The sequence below is a fragment of the Schistocerca nitens genome, chromosome 8 (genome assembly GCF_023898315.1).
Source record: "Schistocerca nitens isolate TAMUIC-IGC-003100 chromosome 8, iqSchNite1.1, whole genome shotgun sequence".
Lineage (NCBI taxonomy): Eukaryota > Metazoa > Arthropoda > Insecta > Orthoptera > Acrididae > Schistocerca > Schistocerca nitens.
Window position 1 is genome coordinate 376,324,203 of NC_064621.1, and position 20,754 is coordinate 376,344,956.

The 20,754-nt window shown below is 42.1% G+C and overlaps 1 protein-coding gene across 1 annotated transcript in view; it reads left to right on the plus strand.

The window, feature by feature from the left end:
• The window catches only part of LOC126198603 (uncharacterized), a 126,837-nt gene that overhangs the window by 33,597 nt on the left and 72,486 nt on the right, over positions 1-20,754 (plus strand). Inside the window, exon 2 of the mRNA XM_049935055.1 lies at positions 10,445-10,501. Coding sequence (XP_049791012.1) covers positions 10,445-10,501 — 57 coding nt within the window. The remainder of the gene's footprint in view (positions 1-10,444; positions 10,502-20,754) is intronic.

The following is a 20,754-nucleotide window of genomic DNA, read 5'->3' on the forward strand; positions in this document are numbered from 1 at the left end:
TTAACTATGTCAGTTAAAACTACATTTACGCCTCAGACCGGATGTTACGTGCATGTCTCACGTTTCTAAGGACGGTAAATTTGGACCTGTGGATCTCGTTAACAGATAATGATATCGAAAAAACTTTCGAACATCCCAGCGACTACTAACCTAAGACTATACAGCAAAAATATGGACGTTCTGCCATTAACAGAAATTATGGAAGTGGCCATCCCCGCAAGTGGTAGTTTTGGTACTCAAAAATCATGATTTTTCGGTGTTTCTTCAGGTAGCGTCCATGAAAAAATGGAGCTTTTGTAAGCCATCCTGTACTGTAAGATATCTAGAGTATGCCCGTTCTTCCGATAGGTATAAAAAGGGTCGCTAGGCCAAGGGCTATCCAAAACAATTGACCTCTAACATTTGCAATCAGTAAAATTCGAGATATGACCCCCTGAAAAAATCACATTTTCGTGCACGAATTTTTGGAACATATTGGTACCCATCACCGTCGTAATGAACGCCAACAACCAGACAGCCTCTACCATTGGGCACTGTCAGTGCTCATGCAAGTGTAATGGCCCGTGTCATTTGTCGGATCTACTTTCCAGTTATGATCGGCAGCTTTCTTCGAATACCCTTTATACGCTCCAAAGTGTACATTACTAAAGTAGTAAATCAACTTGTCAATGCGTTTGAAGCGTGTACAATAATATGACTCTGAAGCAGAGCTCGCTACCGAACAACTGTTGTGAAGCGCATGCTGGATTCTGGCAAAATCTCGCTGTCAGTGTGTAAATTAATATAGTTTGTGTGAAAGTGTATTTAGTGATATAACAACTGGATATTAAAATGGAGGCAGACAGATGGACACTAACGGAAGAAAGCCGGCCATACTGTCGCAAGCCAGCGCCCAGCATTGTCAGAAACAATCATTTAACTTCCAGAAACCATCTGACGATGAACCTGAAAAGGTTCGAAAACTGGTTCATGGAATAAAACATAATTATTCAAAAAAATGACTGGTTGCAGTTTTATATAACTTATTTGCATTATTCCACTGTATTACATGAACGATAAAAAGATTTACTTAACTTCATACAATACTTTGCCACAGGAGTGCGTGATAATTTACAGCTTTCCTCGATTATTGAAACATCCTGTGGTGCACATAGTCACAAACTTTTCTCTTGAAGCACGCTGTTAAGTATTTGGAACAGTACATGCTAATTTGTCGCATTAGTTCCAGAACATTCCTCGTATTTCGTGTAACAGAGCTGCGTGATATTGATTGCTCTCTCTGTGAAACTGTTTTCAGTCCTAAGTGTTTTCCTCTTATTACAGCTCCAAACCTAGTAACTGCTGTACTGGTACTACTGATATTGACTGTTTCATCTGAGGCCACGATCTGGGATAGAAAGCTTCCTTATTGCTCTTTATTGACCTCCGTGCGAGGTATTGCTGTGCTGAGAGGGAGGGTATGTTCAAATGGCCCTGAGCACTACGCGACTTAACATCTGAGGTCATCAGTTCCCTAGAACTTAGAACTATTTAAACCTACCTAACCTGGGGACATCACACACATCCATGCCCGAGGCAGGATTCGAACCTGCGACCGTAGCGGCCGCGCGGTTCCAGACTGTAGGGCCTAGAACCGCTCGGCCACATGGGCCGGCGGAGGGTGTGTCTTCATGAGCCTCTTCCATTTGTCGTTGCAGACTGCAGCAAGAAATAGCTAATGTTTGTGGTGTAGATGCACATTGCTGACTCTGGTGTGGCACCACGATCTTAGGACGGTACCACACATCATATTCAGAAAAGCATTCCATCCATGTTTATGATGGTTCATTGTAACGGCAATAGAATTCAGAGAGATTTCTAGGCAACACAGCAACCTCGAGGCACGTAATCTATTTATGCACGTACAAAACAGTGAATGCCCTTGGTCTTAAATGGATGAAATTATGAAAATGAAGAAGATGGCTCATATTGAGGTTGATAGTTGCTGCTAACTTCTTTCGCACTGCTTAATACGACATTCATAGAGCGTAAATGTATGTAGAATGATGCTTACGACAGTTACAGTACGTTCATAACTCGGTGGCAGAATTGTTGATCCACTCGGACCAAATCGATGTTGCTGAGTGCTTGTCACCGCTTCTGAGAGAAGAACCTTGAAGGCTGGGGGCAGCTAGAGTCGACGGGTAATGCGGCCAATGCCGAGTGTAAACTTGGGCGATTATTCGCATCCCGGAAAGTGTTAGCAGACGACCGTGTTTTAAGAACCTGCTGCACGCATAGAGAAATATTTGTTTGTCAGCCTGAAAGCGTTTTACGATGTTTCGTATGGTAGTGTCGAGTCATTCAAGCATGAGAATGGGGCGGCAATATCACGTCACAGCAACATTAGCTCAACGACGTTGCTCAGTGGAGTTTCCATTGCTTTTAGTGGTACTGTAGACTTACTGGTTCCGTACACACAGACACATTTGTTTCTTGTTTTTTTTCGGTAAGGATACCGTTGCGAGGCAGTAGGTAAGTATGCAGAACTGGCACTGAGTAGACGAGTTTACAAAGTACGTTAAACTAGAAAATAAACGAACGAGAATAGATACGCAGTTAGTGTAAGTGAGAAATTAATCTCTGGCATATTCTGACTGTATAGTCTACTGTTGACAGGTAACATCACACGTAAAAAAACAGGGTGTTATAAGGAGGTTACCGATATGTGCTAGCCTATTTCAGAAGAAGACTTCTCTTAATGTGAGAGGGTACCCATAAAAACTCCGTGGGCGGAGCTTGTGTAGTACTCATTCCTGCCACTAGGCGTGTGTAGCGCAACTCATTGCCAGTTCAAATGTGGACCTGGCTTGTTCTGTTCATCTGCAGTGATTGTTTTTGCTAGCGCTGTTTTGTTCTTGTTTCGTTTTTATTTTGTAAAATTTCAATGAACAACGTGCAGCTGTGAAGTTCCGTTTTCTACTCGGTAAAAATGCTGCTGAAGCTGTTTTAATGTTTAAAACAGCTTACAGAGATGACGCTGTGGGAAAAACTCAAGTGTACGAGTGGTTTGCTCGATTTAAAACTGGCGACATGTCGATTGATGACAAAACTCGTTCCGGACGTCCATCAACCGTCCGAATCCACCAAAATATTGAAAAAATTCTAGAGTTTGCCCCACGTACCTTTCCCGCTTGACCTTTCCCGCTTGACCTAGCTCCGTGCGTCTTTTTATTACTGCCACGTATGAAAAGGAGCATAATAGGACACCGATTTGACAGTACTGAAGAAGGCAAGAAAAAAACGAGGAGGAGAATTTGGGAATGAAAAGAGTTGCCACCAAGTTTGTTCCTCGCTTTCTGAGTGACAATCAAAACAAACGTCGAGTTGAAACCTGTCGTGCTTTGAAACAACAGCTTGCGACATCGAGATATTCTGTCGAGGTCATTACTGGTGATACATGAGTAATGGTGCAATGGTTACGACGCAGAAACAGAGTAACAGTCAAGCCAATGAAATACGTCATCGACACACCGAAAAAGAAAAGAAAAGGTCCTCAAGCCAAATCAAAACAATGTTAATGATTTGCTTTTTCGATGGCAAGGGCGTAGTTCATACAGAGTTTGTACTCCAGGTCAGACCGTCAAGAAGCAAGCCTCTTATGTAGAAGTTTTAAGAAGATTGCGTAACAGCTTTCATTAAAAAAAAAAAAAAGATTTGCGGCAGGAGGCATGAGACTGGTTCTTCCACCATGACACCGGACCTGCATATACAGCCATCTCTGGTACACCGTTTTCGGCTAAGAATTGCACGTTTCCGTTACCCAGCCGGGTATCGCCTGACCTAGCTCCGTGCGACTTTCTGTTATTTCTTCGCATGGAAAGGGGGGCGGGGGCATGGAAGGACACGGATCTGATAAAATTGAAGACGACAAGAAAAAAACGAGGTAGGTGCTGTCAGCCATTTCTAAAGCTGACTACAAAAAATGTTTCTAACTGTGGAAGCACCGGTGGGACAAATCTATTAGTTGTAATGGAGTGTATTTTAAAGAGAATAAAGTTGATTTGTAAACGTTTTTAAATATATAGATTTTAAAAAATAATTCGTTCTTTTTATATCACCCTCGTACGGGTGAGACAATTATTAAAAAAGTAAATTGCCTCAGTTTGCTATTAAATGCTCATTTTATCATATATCGATGGATGTAGACGTTCCTAGCATCATCACATTTACTAACGACTTTACAAAGTAATTAAGAGTGGGGAACTGTTATTCTGTATTCATTGCTTACAGTTCTGGTACCGTCACAGCATGCGTCTAAAATGGGGCGCAACTGCAAAGTTGGAATAGTCTGGGCAGTACGAGTCTTGTCGGCAAAACGTCTCCATCGCACGCAAGCTCCCCGTGAAGTTCAGGCGGGGTATGGACCATATTCAATCTCACGTCCAGCTGCAGCGAAGTGATTACAACAATCTCAAGGAAGCTGCATAAAAGTGCTTGATGCTGATCGGTAGTTCCAGATCTTGCACCACGTGATTTCCATGTTTGCGGCAAGCTTAAAGAACATATGGATGGAAAGAGATTGTCCAACTATGAGGACGTTCACCCACCGGTTTTCGAATGGCTCCGTGACCATGGAACGGATCTCTCTTGGGGAGGAATTGAACGACTAGTTGAACGCGCGGACCGTTATTTAAAGAGACGTCAAATATATTGTCGCGTATCAGTGTCACTTTTTAAGTATAAAGTGGCATAAAACTTTTTGAACAACTTTTGAAGGCGTGCAGTTCGCAAATGCGCTACTGCAACCGTGGGCGATAATCAACATGAAGTTCTATAAGTTGTTAACACCGATTGTTCGATTTCAATGCTCTCCGTGACAGCTATTTCTCAGTGGTTTACTTGTAATCATCATCTCTCCAATTAGGCTGCTCTTAAAGATCTTGGTAACCTATCACCGCGGATTGACGAGACATAATAATGAGTAACTTTCTTTTTGAGAACCTCGCACCTAATATAAATCTTCTTAGATCCAATTATTACTGACTTCAGTTCCCCTTGAATAACGATGCCATGACGAATTTTCTGGTGCAACGACGAAATTGTGTGTCGTCAGGGATTATGTTACATCTGGATGAGCATTTCGTCAAAATCCACTTCCTATCGTAGGTCGACACCTAATGAAAGAGTCGTACCCGTATACTCGTATCTAGAAGCATCGTTTCGTTCCATAGCGAAATTACGCACATGAGATGAATCAATGTGTGATATACGTGCACCTACAGCCGCAGGAGAGCACTAATACTCATTATTGTCACTCAGGCGAAAAAGGTAATGATATAATATCTAAACTACATAAAGACCTTTCAAGTGTAGGTTTTTTATTTCCTTTCCAGTGCTTCGAGAACATTAGAAGACAGGTTTTCCAAGTGAAAGAATTAGAAACTGTAGTCAAGTTTAAGAGCCAAGCGGCATACAACTTGCCACATACTAGGTTTTGGAAATGTTATACGAGGAAAACAGTTTCACGGAGCGAGCAGTCAATACCACGCAGCTCTGTTACACGAAATACGAGGGGCGTTCAATAAGTAATGGGATAACTTTGTTTCCTGGCCAGTTTCGGTTGCAAAAATGCGGGATGTGTTGTGAGACATCGTATAATATTCCCGCTTTAGCCCCTATAGCTTCATTCAGTTCCGACAGGTGGCGGTGCTATACGTAGCCTTCAAAATGGGGTCTGTAGCCGAGGTGTGCTCCACGCAGAGAACTGTCATCGAGTTTCTTTTGGCGGAAAACCAAAGCAGAATTTCTGCGGAAACCTGGCAGTGAACAAAAGCACGATGAGTCGTTGGATGAGGCGTCTGTCATAATCGCAACAAGGTCGCGCAAACCTGACCAATCTTCGCGTCCCGTTCGGCCGCACACAGCTGTGACTCCTGAAATGCTGGAATGTGCGGACACTTTCATTCCAGGCGATCAACGAACCACAGTCGAATACCTCGCTGCTCAACTAGACGTCTCTGGTGGTACTGCTGACACACTACTTCGCCAGTTGGAGTCCTCAAAGATACATGCCGCTGAGTTTCTCGCGGCCTAACATCTGACCATTAAGAGAACGATACACCACTGGTGAGAAAGCTGCTTGTGCGTTACGAGATTGATCGTGACTTTTTTATGTCGAACATCGTCACAGGCGATGAAACAGGGTTTTATCACTTCGAATCGGAAACACGGCTATCCATCGAGAGGCCCCACTCATCCGAAGAAAACATTGAAAGCCGGTAAAGACTCAGAAGAGGTTGTTCTGCTTGATGTCCTCCCTCATGGTGCAGCGATCAGGTCTGAACTGTGTAGCGCTGCCCCCAGGAAACTTCAGAAACGACTTGAGAGTGTTCGTCGTCACAAAAATACAAACGAACTTCTTCACGACAACGCAAAGAATCACATAGGTCTGTGCATCCAAGAGGAGCACACAAAACTTCACTGGACTGCTCATCCTTATCCACTCTACAGCCCTCATCTGTCCCTTCCGACTTCCCGTTTGGCCTAATGAAGGAGGCACTCCGCGGGATGCATTACATGGACGGTGGGGAGGTTATGGACGCAGGAAGACGATGACTCCGACGTCGACCAGTAGAGAACAAGCCCTCCCAGTTAGGTGGCGTAAGGTCTTCGCATTGAACAGAGATTACGATGAGAATTACGGTTATGTATCCAAAAAAGTTGGCAGTAACTTGCTGTACAGGAATTCAGAATAAAACCACCGTGCTTTCTGAAAAAAAAAAAGTGTTGCAGTACTTATTGAACACCTCTTGTACAATGGCCGGCTGGGGCGACAAGTATGTCTGCATCTATAGACTACCCTGTGGTTCATATTAAAGTGCCTGGTAGAGGGTTCATCGAATTATTTTCAGACTATTTCTCTACCGTTCCACTCTGAAAAGCTGCAGGCAAAAGGAACACTCAAGCCATTCTATACGAGTTCTAATTTATTTTATTACGATGCTAATTTCTCCCTTTGTAGATGGGCGTCAACAAAATATTTTCGCATTCGGGGGAGAAAGATGGAGATTAATTTTTTTTTAAAGATCGTACCCCAACGGGAAAACGTCTTCGTTTTAATGTTTGCCGCTTCTACTCGCGTATAATATCCGAGACATTCTTCTCTATTCCACGATTAAAAAAAAAGTAAAAAAATGGAGCTGCTCTCCGAACTTTTTCGATTTCCTTCGTCTTGGTTTGGTTCCTTTGTCCAGCTAAGACTTAATTTAGCTTAATTGGTTCCAAACGAGCGTTTATAGCGCATAAAGTTTCTGAAATGGCCTACAGCAAAGGGATGCGAATATTTCCAGTATTTAATACAAGAAACGATCGCTATTCTAAAATAGCAGTAGCTAACATAGTGCGATTTACGGCACAATGTAAACGACCCTGGAGCAATATGTTACGTACTAAACAAGTTTGAATATTGTGACCTGTTTGATATTTTAGAAATCAATAGTTGGCAGACTGTTGACAGATCTTTTAACCTTTAGACAAACATCGAAAATGTTTCAACACTGCACAGTGAGCTGTGTAAATGCATGCTGCCACTTGCACACTTCTCTTTTCACTTTTAATGCTGCTCTACTGAAATTCCATACACTATTACGGTATCGGAAGGTGGATCATGAAAGCATTTTGTACACAAATATTTTTCTTTGGTGAGCTGTGGTTTCACAGTTTACTGCAAGTGAAACGAGCCGTACAACCTGTCTAGATCGTTAATACTCTTTTTTTGCCACCACTGCAAAGTACATGTGAAAGTTAACTGTTTGCAAACGCGATTCGTTAATTCCATAGTCGAAACACTACTTTACTGCATCTCATGGTATGCATAACGTTCATCTGTTGTAAACATGTGTAGGATTAAATCGTAATCAAATTTTCTTCTGATATCGGAGATATGTTACTATTGAGATAAATCCAGTATAACTAATGGTTGAAATGGCTCTGTGCACTATGGAACTTAACTTCTGAGGTCATCAGTCCCCTAGCACTTAGAACTACTTAAACCTAACTAACCTGAGGACGTCCACACATCCATGCCCGAGGCAGGATTCGAACCTGCGACCGTAGCGGTCACGCGGTTCCAGACTGTAGCGCCTAGAACCGCTCGGCCACCCCGGCCGGCTCCAGTATAACACTTGGAAGCTTATTGCAACCAGTATCCATTAGATAATGCAACATCGATTAATGGAAATCAGACATAGCCTCAGAAAGTTATTACAAGGAGACTGCATTCCATTACATATACTCTCACTTTACTACTATTCAATCTGAAAGTAAGGAAGATTCGGAACAAATATGAAATGAACGTCAGTCATAACAGATTTTTGCCAAGAAACCTAAAATTAAAGTAAAACAGATTGCCACTGGAAGCTTGGTTTCAGCATCGCAGTTCTTTACTGGGCGTGGACCTACTGGAGATGGTATAATCTTGTCTTATTCCTTTGGACTGACTTACCCAGCCAGTTAGACGTAGATCCACACCCACGGAAGAATTTGACAATTTGCATACAAATCAATCATTGCCAGAAGTAAGAGAAGCGATAAGCGATAGAAAAAAAAAACTTATGATCGACTGGGGATCAAATCCTGGACTTCCGTATATTTTGCCTGGCTCCAAGACAATGACAAATATTACGAGAACGATGAGCTTGAGCCAAAGACACGAGACTGGAAACGTGCTAACAAAGACCACTTGCACAGATAGAGTAGAAGGAATTCTGATCCCATAAATAGCAGACGAGCCCAAATCCAGTTTGTTTCAGGTCGCAGAAGATATTTGATAGATGTTCATTTAGGAAATAGTATATGGAAACGAAGGTGCTGGGACCCAGCACAGTTTACATGTGGAACGTTAACAGTTGAATAATCCTAAAAGGTGCTACTGGAATGTCTTGAAATTCTGTGTGTTGAACATGTATTAAAATTTGTTGTTGAAAAATCGCTTGGTTACGTTGGAAAAGTATTTGTCAATCTAAGTTAGTAGTCTTCCACGGCCGGTGTCATTTTGAATAAAATAGTTTTGGGTATTAGGCCGTGTCATTGTAACTACTAAAACCGCTAAATTGTAAACTTTTCGACCGGTTTGCAGCGGTCCTCTTCAGTAATCCATTCCAGAAGAAGCAGATACTTCGGAGATGTGTTAGAACTTCCGGGACTAGCTATTTTGCCAGTACAGGTAGCGATTAACGAGAAATTAGAAACGCACGATGAAGAGTGGGGTACTTTAGACATGTTAATGTTTCGGGAATGTCGTGTGGAGGTTAGGGTTGGAGGAAGTGAAGAATAGAAGTGAAGAATAGAAGATTAATAGCCGCATTAATATACACAAAGCAAGATAGTTAAACAGACATTCACGTTGTCACTTGTTAAATCATTAAATGGCCTTACTGTGAAAGCCGACAACACTAGTTAACCAATACAAATTCACCATCAGTGACAAATAATAAAGCATCAGGTTGTCCTCTCCGTTTCTAGCCTTCCAATCGTTTGATCTAACTCATCAATATGACACAGTCAGTTTCCGTGTCACCAGTATTTCCTAAACTGGCTCGAAGGGACAGAACCAGTAAAGCATGGCAGTCACTGCAACAGATTTCACATTGCAGGCGTCGCCTTCCCGTCGATTCTCGACGTCAGTGATAAATGTCAGAGCTTCGGACCTACGCGCCGGGTCGTTGCGTCTAATGCGCCCCGTCTCTCAGCAGCTCCCTTGTCACCTTCACGGTGAGGTTCGACGTCGTCGAAATGTCGCCTTCATTAAACGCAACGACCCATACGAAGGCCCCAAGCTCCATCTACGAAAAGAGTTTTCGAAATCACTCCTGAGCGTAGTCGGATTATGTAGTTTCATTATGCTGTGCTTACAGACGTGTAAGAAATGTAGAAACGTTGGACAGACCATGTAATCCAACAAAAATTACTAATGGAGTAAATTAGAGGTAAAAAGGGCGTAATTCAGCGTCTGTTTTTTCGAATTAAGATTATGTTTGTAATACTCACTCATTACGCATTCATTTGTGGAAGAATGTAGGCAGACCTGTTCAAACCCACGGTCGATTTAGGAAGAGGTAATTGTGCTCGTAAGACTTCGACACCGAGAAGATACCTAAACATTTATTAATATCTCATTAAAGTATACGGAATGGCGTTCTGTATTTAGTAGGTACATATTTCTTTTGGTGTAAGTAAAACTGCATTTTCTTCTGTATACAAATTACTTTAATGGACCATTAATATTTCGTACTTACAAATTTTCTGAAGTTTGAAATCATTGCTCCTTTTACTTTTCCAGGTTAATTATACACTCAGGTACATTTGTAGAAGAGAAGGGATTTTGGAAGCATATATCTAATATCTTCTGTGATTGCATTGTATGTCTGTGTTGGTATCTTGACGATGTTTTCTTCTTTTCCAGTTCTCGGGACATCTAAGTACTGATTCGACCTGCATGCTGACGTCCGACTGCATCACGGTAGGTAGAACTTAAGATTTTCGTTAAGGAATGGCTCGTGGAACATTTTTACTGCTTTTTCCTATTTAATCTTTACGCCCCAAAGAAATAAATTTCCATAAAATAAGACCCACTCTGTGAGTATGAAGTAGTTCATAGATGGTTCTGCATCATCTGCTTCGTAGATAGTTGCGAAGTTGATATACAGGGTGAAGCACTTAAAACATGATCCGCAAATATCGTGAAAATTAAAAGCGCTATTTCTGTGCTGTTTTCACAGAATGGATTGGTAATCAGAGACTCGTACTGTTAGCCAATCAAAAGCTTGTAGTCATATTTAGAAAATGTATTTTTGTGCAAACATGCACTTTTTTAAATGAAGCAATGCCTATTGACTCTAAATTAGGATAAATTAGAATGTCAGTGGAGTTTGTTGCAAGATTCTAGCGCCAGTTATTTACGACATATCGTATTTTGATAAGTTTCCACACCGACACTTGTACATTACCTGTGGTAGCACACACAACACAAGCGCATACGCTGGTTATGTGGATTCTGACCACTAAGAGACAACTGATCATGACAGGTTTTGTTCAAAATAACCAACGGCAGCAACAATTTACGTTTCCAGTCTGGTGTGGAACGACTGCTGCAAGCATGCTAGCATTTCAGCGATGTCCAAGCAGCCCGCAGTAAAACGTCGTTGCATATCATCGGATATAGATAGTATGTAGAGTGTGTGTTTCAGCTTTCCCCACAGAAAAAAAGTCTACAGGCATCAACTCAGGGGAATAGACCGTTGCATAGGTCCACTGCGTCCAATCCAACGATTTTGAAACGATTCGTGAAGACGTCGTGTAGTGCTTCGTGTACCATGGGCTGGACAGCCAACGTATTGGTACAACAGGTTCCTCCTAGTCTGCAGAGCAACGTCTCGCAGCATCTGTGGAAGGTGGTCTGTTGGGAGGCTGCGATACTTGTGCGCGTTCAGTGTTCCGCCTACGAATGACGGACGTATGACCTGATGGTTCACTATCCCATACCACACGTTTACACTCCGTGAACGCTGACGTTCCACGTTGAGGAAGCCAATGAGGATTGTCAACAGATTAGTAGTTCATGTTTCCGCGGATTACCTGGCCATGATAGGTAAATGTGCCTTCATCACTAAACAAGATACATGATACATCTGGAATGTGCCCATAAGTTAACGCGATTCTGGTAATCGTTTCCATGCAGCTCTTGTTGGAGAGAGATTTACAGGGATGGAATCTATGTGAATGGAGAATGAGTAGGACATTTGCCTGACTCATGTCATTTCCTCGTCCGATCGCACGGGAGATAACGTGCGGATCAACTGCAACAGCACCGAGAACGTTAATATCCCCGTCTTCTGTCGTCTCTTGTTTCCTTCTATTACGCTATGTGTTAGACTAACACTTTCATCTAACGGGCTGAAAAGGATGACAAATAAAGACCGAGATGGTTGACATCTGTTGCGATATCTTGCTACATACAGCTTACGACACTCTTCCTACACACCCCATACAACATGGCCATGTCGGCTTTTTCTGCGCTCACGACCTATTGCTTGGCCTGTCACACACTAACTGACTAGCATGTTGCAGTACACTCAAGGAACACACAAGCACACTGAGAGCAACATAATCGTACCTTGCAACTACACAGGTTGAATGGCACAAACAAGTGTCCGCGTGGAAACTTTTCAAAATACGATACCTCGTAAACGACTCGCAATACTTTCACTTTGTTAATTTCGAGAGGCATTGTTCCATTAAAAAAAAAAGAAAATGTATGTTTGCACAGATTTGTAAGTATTAATGCAACCTGTTGACTCGCTAACAATACGAGCCCCTGGGTAGCACGCCATTCTATGAAAACGGTACATTTCAGCATTATTTTCCGTGCAAGTTTTAGGTGATTCACCCCGTACATAATGCTGCTTCTCTCAGTGGTGGCTTTAAAACACAAAATTTGTTTTCTCAACTAAAGATGGTCAAATCCGGTCATTTCGTTTGGAATTAGTGTTGTTTTGTCCGACCATAAATTATTTTTAGAACTGCCGATATAGTCTGTCGGTAAACTGAAGAGCGAGCTAGCGAGTCCCCACTCTGCCAACCCAGCTACGTCACAAGGCGCTTCTACAGGCCGTTTCAGAACGCAGTACCGGCCCTGCCGCGGCGCACGATTTAAATCTGTGGCGACGCCGTGTACAGATACGTCTCGGCTGCGTTCATTTTTAGACAAATGTATTAACACTATAAGGAATACAAAAAACGATACCTTCTTCCGAAATACAATATTATAGAGTAAATGATATTAAGATAGGACTGGAAGTCAGGATTATACTACAAACATAGAACCGAATGCCTGTTCATGTGAATGTATTGTATGTTCCTCTATTGCTATTCTTAAAACTAACCCCATAAAATGCAGTCAATCTGTAGAATTTGAGGCTTGTTCTTACTTTGTGTTTCTACTAAAAGGCAGATGTCTTCTTTGAAGGACTGCATTGAAACTTAAAATTTTTGCAACACGAAGAGTGTTTAAAAAGTTAGCAGAAATTTATAATTTTGCGTGTTGTATGAGTCAGATTTGCACTACTTTTTGTCACTGTCTTTGTAAACATGTCTCAAAAGTGTGTGTACAATGTTATGCATATAGGGCATTTACTCTGTTGTCAACAGTCAAAAAGGTTACATGTGTTTTGGTAGCATCAACGATAATTTGTTTTGTATAAATATAGATTAGAGATTCTGTATTAAATTTTGTTATATGAATGGAATGAAGTGTATGAAATTTTTAGAAATGTCAAAAATTGCTTTTGGTGAGCCTGTTACGTGAACCAAGGGCATACAAGTGGTATAAACATTTCAAAGCAGGCCTTAAAGGACAGCGGTTTTACAAGCATGGATGAAACTGAAAATGCACAGTTAAGAGACCTATAAACTACCCCGAAGTAACAGTTCCTAAAGAATTTCGGAAATTGGAAAAAGCACTGGCACAAGTGTATACGAGGTGTGGCTAGAAAAAAACCGGACTAGTACTGGTGAAACAATAAAACGAATGCAATAAGGCTGAAAGTCGCGTGGCCTGTCACGTGACTCTCGCTCCGCCTACTGCTCGAGTTTCATCTGCCTCCTGCACTCAGTCTGCTCGTGGCGTCTGTTTTAAGTAGTTGACGTTTTGTCTGTGCGTCGGAAAATGTTGAGTGTACAGAAAGAACAGCGTGTTAACATCAAATTTTGTTTCAAACTAGGAAAATGTGCAAGTGAAACGTTTGTAATGTTACAACAAGTGTACGGCGATGATTGTTTATCGCGAACACAAGTGTTTGAGTTGTTTAAACGATTTAAAGATGGCCGCGAAGACACCAGTGATGACACTCGCACTGGCAGACCATTGTCAGCAAAAACTGATGCAAACATTGAAAAAATCGGTAAACTTGTTCGACAAGATCGCCGTTTAACAATCAGAGCAGTGTCTGAGTTAACAGGAGTTGACAAGGAAAGTGTCGAACAAGTTTACCGATTTTTTCAATGTTTGCATCAGTTTTTGCTGACAATGGTCTGCCAGTGCGAGTGTCATCACTGGTGTCTTCGCGGCCATCTTTAAATCGTTTAAACCACTCAAACACTTGTGTTCGCGATAAACAATCATCGCCGTACACTTGTTGTAACATTACAAACGTTTCACTTGCACATTTTCCTAGTTTGAAACAAAATTTGATGTTAACACGCTGTTCTTTCTGTACACTCAACATTTTCCGACGCACAGACAAAACGTCAACTACTTAAAACAGACGCCACGGGCAGACTGAGTGCAGGAGGCAGATGAAACTCGATCAGTAGGCGGAGCGAGAGTCACGTGACAGGCCACGCGACTTTCAGCCTTATTGCATTCGTTTTATTGTTTCACCAGTACTAGTCCGGTTTTTTTCTAGCCACACCTCGTAGTATGTAATGGGGAAAATTTGAAGAGGATAACATTGCTGTAAATTAACAAATAAAGTTCTTACCAAAAAATAAAAATTAATACGTGAACGCATCTCGTATGTCAAGCTTTTTGAATTCCAGAATCCACGTACATGTTTCGAAGAAAATTTCAGCAGTGTTTAGAATAGCTATTACGCACAAATTTCAAGCAATATGTCTCAGAATCAGGTGAAGAGTGACCGAGATAGAGATTTAGTGTTCTATAGGCATCAAAGGTTTTAGGTGATTTAGAAACTGTCTATAACGATCGGTTTTTTCCCAAGTTTATTAGTATTCCTTCGTGGCATTTCCACTAAACCATGCGGCTTATTTGCGCGTTCCTTCCTTATGCGTCCTATTGGACGCGGCTGACGTTTGCATAAATTGCAGCCCTTTGATTGGGACTGGTAATATTAGCCAACAGTTCTTTTTGGGTCGTCTCTTTAATACACTATGTAATAACATTAGAGACGATCGAACGCTCGTTACTCCGCAAGTACGTCCTATTCCTGGTATTCTGCACATTTTCTTGCAATCCTAGACGATTATCCATCACTTCCGGAAATCGAAGTATATCAGTAAGTATACAAAGTTAACTGACTGACACTGGCAACTAAGATCATACGAACAGAAACGACGTATATCACTGCACGCCGATCTACACCTCTAGACAGGTAACGGGCAAAAGATTTTGGGTGCCCCTGTAGGCCGGTGGCAGCGTTCTTCCGGGAAAGGCCACTTCCCCACCAAAAGCGCTGCTCGCTCTTCAGACAGACTATAACTGTGCGTCTCAAGGCGACAAAAATGTCGTTTTTTAAATTAATATGACTGCTGCTGTGCATTGTTGCTGACCGTTTCTGATGTAACGGTCATAGTCGCCGCTCTCCTGCAACTCTGGGTATCTTTCCATGAAAGACGGACGTTCGTAAGTAAACATGTTTGAATTACAGATGTGTGATCGATCTGGTTTAACAACTGTTCTTTTGGATGGTATTTAAGGCTTTTCATTGCCAAGCATCGATATGTTCTATTTGAAATTGCTTTGAGTAGTTAACAAGGGGAGTGACGGACGACAAGACAACAAAAAATTGATTAGCTTCATCCATAAAGATGGCACAGGTACATGACACATTAAATTCTTTCTCTATAGTTTTGAAGGAAGGTGGTCAACGTTTGATAAAAAGTTTCTTATATTATACTCGTCTGTTGAACTGGCTGGGAATTAGATTCCAAAGGCAGAACCGGATATTCACTGACTTCCACGCATGTTACCTTTTGAGCGTTGTTTGTTAGGGAAAGTGCACCAACTACGTTCGGTGAGCTAAATGCACCAGAGCAAACGTACTAAAGATGGCGATACGGCAACGACGACTCATGTCATCACATTTACTAAAACATTATTGAGTAGAAACTAATCCGCAGTTATGTAGAAGTCCATCCGTTGAAGTATCAGCGTGGCATAACGGAGTTAAATCACTCCAGGCAAATGCCGGGATGGTTCCTCTGAAAGGGCACGGCCGACTTCCTTCCCCATCCTTCCCTACTCCGATGAGACCGATGACCACGCTGTCTGGTCTCCTTCCCCAAACCAGCCAACCAACCAACCAACCAACCATAACGGAGTCCAATCCCAAAGAAAGCAGGTGTTGACACATGTGAAAATTAGCGAACTATCAGTTTAATAAGTCACGGCTGCAAAATACTAACACGAATTCTTTACAGACGAACGGAAAAACTAGTAGAAGCCGACCTCGGGGAAGATCAGTTTGGATTCCGCAGAAATATTGGAACACGTGAGGCAATACTGACCGTACGACTTATCTTAGAAGCTAGATTAAGGAAAGGCATACCTACGTTCCTAGCATTTGTAGACTTAGAGAAAGCTTTTGACAATGTTGACTGGAATACTCTCTTTCAAATTCTTAAGGTGGCAGGGGTAAAATACAGGGAGCGAAAAGCTAGTTACAATTTGTACAGAAACCAGACGGCAGTTATAGGAGCCGAGGGACATGAAAGGGAAGCAGTGGATGGGAAGGGAGTGAGACAGGGTTGTAGCCTCTCCCCGATGTTGTTCAATCTGTATATTGAGCAAGCAGAAAAGGAAACAAAAGAAAAATTCGGATTAGGTATTAAAATCCATGGAGAAGAAATAAAAACTTTGAGGTTCGCCGATGACATTGTAATTCTGTCAGAGACAGCAAAGGACTTGGAAGAGCAGTTGAACAGAATAGATAGTGTCTCGAAAGGAGGATATAAGATGAACATCAACAAAAGCAAAACGAGGATAATGGAATGTAGTCGAATTAATTCGGGTAATGCTGAGGGTATTAGATTAGGAAACGAGACACTTAAAGTAGTAACGGAGTTCTGCTATTTGGGAAGCAAAATAACTGATGATGGTCGAAGTAGAGAGAATATAAAATGTAGACTGGCAATGGCAAGGAAAGCATTTCTGAAGAAGAGAAATTTGTTAACATCAAGTATAGGTTTAAGTGTCAGGAAGTCGTTTCTGAAAGTATTTGTATGGAGTGTAGCCACGTATGGAAGTGAAACATGGACGATAAATAGTTTGTACAGAAAGAGAATAGAAGATTTCGAAATGTGGTGCTACAGAAGAATGCTGAAGTTAGATGGGTAGATCACGTAACTAATGAGGAAGTACTGAATAGGATACGGGAGAAGAGAAGTTTGTGGCACAACTTGACTAGAAGAAGGGATCGGTTAGTAGGACATGTTCTGAGGCATCAAGGGATCACCAGTTTAGTATTGGAGGGCAGCGTGGAGGGTAAAAATCGTAGAGGGAGACCAAGAGATGAATACACTAAACAGATTCAGAAGGATGTAGGTTGCAGTAGGTACTGGGAGATGAAGAAGCTTGCACAGGATAGAGTAGCATGGAGAGCTGCATCAAACCAGTCTCTGGACTGAAGACCACAACAACAACAACAACAACAACGGAGGCCAAGGGGGCGTGCGAGATATGATAGTGTGGTTCAAGAGCCCTCCGGTCACAACGGCATGTGGGGGATGCTAGGAACAGCTTTCGCATTTGACTGTGCAACAGTCACGTTAAACATGCAGGTTAAGGTATTCCGTGGCTCCGTAGTATTTCTGCATGAGTTGCCAGCAGTTATTATTAGGTTTCTTAGGGGAACATGTTACTTCTATGATACACATACTTTTTATATGATTTGGGAGCAACAAAGACGACCAGAACATGTCGACGACAAAGCGGAGCAAAGTTCCCGACACGACAAGAATGGGAAAACAAATCGTCATTTTCTTTTTTTGAGGAACCATCCCGCTGTTTCTCCAAATGAGTTTGTGTGAATCGAGAAGTGCTCAAAATTGACTAATCGTGCAGAGGTTTGAATCACCTCCACCCAAACGTTAGCTGCAGCAACCAGCCACGAATGGTGCCAGTGGATGAGTAGCACTTAGTCCCTCGTTTCATAAGGCACATTATAGAAGGGCAATTCATTTAAGTAAGACATGGTCCTAAGATGACCACGCTGCGCATAGATTCGATGTATTTGGATAAGATAAATCTGCTGATGAGGCCAGAAGCGTCGAAATCAATCATGGTGCAATAAAGTGAAAAGAATTCCATTTCAATTTAAAGCAGTCTCTTTCATCCTAATTAAAAATTAAAACCTTTTTTTTAACAAGGAACACTGTAATTCTATCAGAGACGGCAAAGGGCTTGGGAAGTCCTGTTGATCGGAGTTGATAGTGTCCTGAAAAGAGGCAGTATGACGAGCACCAACAAAAGTGAAACAAGGATAAAGAAATCGATTCGAATGAAATCAGGTGACGTGCGCGGTTGCGTCTCTATGTATATGGGTGTGTGTGTGTGGGAGGAGGGGGATGGGGGTGTTTGTGTGTGTGTGTGTCTGTGTGTGTGTGTGTGTGAGGGGAGGGTAATTAGTGTAGGAGATCAATGAAGATAGCAGCCTGACTGTAGCACATGTGGCTGCGTCAAACGGAAACTTGGAATAGTACGAAAAGCTTTTCCAAAACGAGAAAAATATCTCGAGATCTCATACAAAGTAAGAGTTGAAAGTTTTTTCTGAATGTATCTTTCTGGGGTGTAGCCTGACACGACAGTGAAACACGGACGGTAAACAGAGGAGACTAGTTTTTGAAACTTGGTCCAACAGAGGAAATCTGGATATTGATTGGGTATGTCAGATAATTAAAGAAGAGGTACTGAATGGAATCGCCGAGAAAAGAAATTCATGGCACAGTTTGCATAAAATAAGGACAATTTCTAATTCCAGTGACGGAAGGAAGTGGGGCAGTGGTGGGTGGCCAGTACAGGGAGAACACGACTTCTTTGAAGTACACAATTTCAAATCGTTATACGGTACGCTAGTTACGCAGAAATGAACATACATGCTCAAGGTAGACTGGTTTGGAGAATCATGCCAATCTTCAGTCTGAAGACCGGGACAACAACAACAGTGCTGGATGACAGTGCTCTGATTAATGTCTTTTAACTCCATCTGGTAATGGTTTCAGTAATAAGTAAAAGAATTCGGTTAACTCTATGGTGTCGTCTGAAGAGCGAGGCGCCAAAGCAAGGCTAACACCTCGGAACGGAAGAGAAGACACGGCCAGGAAGGTTTCGCTGCGCCACCGCAACCGCTCATCATCACACGGCCGGCACAGGACCGCACAGACCAACTCGCGATCATAGACTAAGGTGGCAGTATCGCCTTCTAGTAAGCGTAGTAGTGTCGGAACTCTACGTGAAAGTTATTGTTGCATGTAAAGTAAGAGGTATTTTGTCATCAAGTGGTACGCAAAGGAGCTCATGGACATTCGTAAGTACTCACGATGTTCCTGTGTAAATGGAGATTACAAAGTCAACTAATTGTTATTTAACTTATTGGCTAATAAAATGAATTAACTATGTATGTATTACTGACATCCACTCGGTCTCCCTGCGGAGTAAATTATAAAACCCACCATTGTACTGACGAGTGTATTTTCGTCCGGTGAAACAGTCTGCCCTTTACGCAAATAGAGACAGTCTGCATGCACCCATAGACAGCGACTGTGGTTGCATGTATGCTACAGATTCCTAAGTAATTTGATGCATGTTCAGCAATTTGTATGTAAAACACTGCCTGAGCTGCTGTTAAGAAATTCTGTAATTTCTTTCACTGTTCAGATGTTTTGCATTATAACGTAACAGAGACGTACATGAGTTAAAGTAGGTGTTGTAACAAGATAAAAACATTTTAAAACGTTACCGAGTGCTTTGGTACACATGGAAACGGTTTCAGTTACTTGTTATTTTATGCCAACATAAGCCATGGTGGGTGTTCGTTTATGCGGGCCCACACTGCCACTCAACAGGAAAACAATGCAAACACATTACGTAACGCTAGGCTTACAGTCGAATACAATATATCGATCAGCAAATACTAGTAATTTAAGACAGTACGAGACAGAATAGCCGGCCGGTGTGGCCGTGCGGTTCTAGGCGCTTCAGTCTGGAACCGCGTGACCGCTACGGTCGCAGGTTCGAGTCCTGCCTCGGACATGGATGTGTGTGCTGTCCTTAGGTTACTTAGGTTTAAGTAGTTCTAAGTTCTAGGGGACTGATGACCACAGATGTTAAGTCCCATAGTGCTCAGAGCCATTTGAACCATTTGAACGAAACAGAATCTTCTAATCTGCCTATTATGATAGGCAAGGTGCTAGACATTTGTGAGAGTTGTGACCATTTCTTTAATGTTCTTATCGTGTAACGAAAGCTTCTTTCACCAATGTTCGTGTCTCCTACAGTGTAATCGAGATCACTTGAGGTTGTCCAGTGAACGTAACCGGTAGCGAAAATTCATTTTGTAAAAGAAGCTGAGGCGCCTTTTTACAAATACCTGAAAGCACGGAGTCCGTTACGAGAATGTTAAAGAAATCAAGTGCAGCACTGCTTGATATATGCCACAAAATTTTGTTGTAATCAAAGCCGCATGCATTTCACGACGGAACGCAGGCATCCGACAGCTTCGGTTACTAGAATAAATAGTGCTCGTACAGCTATTTCCATTACCTAGAGAACTACAACGTGGAGAAGAAACGGAAAATGTTTACGAAGGTCGTGCGAAAGAAGTTACTCTCGTTAGTGCACCGCAGAACCGTTCTTCACGGGGAACCTGGTAACGACAATGGGCGTCGTGGAAGCAAGATATCTAAGCTGTTTTTCTGTCGTTGCAGCGAAATGACGAGAACATTATTTTTTTCTAACGTTGCCACGAAATAACGAAAGAG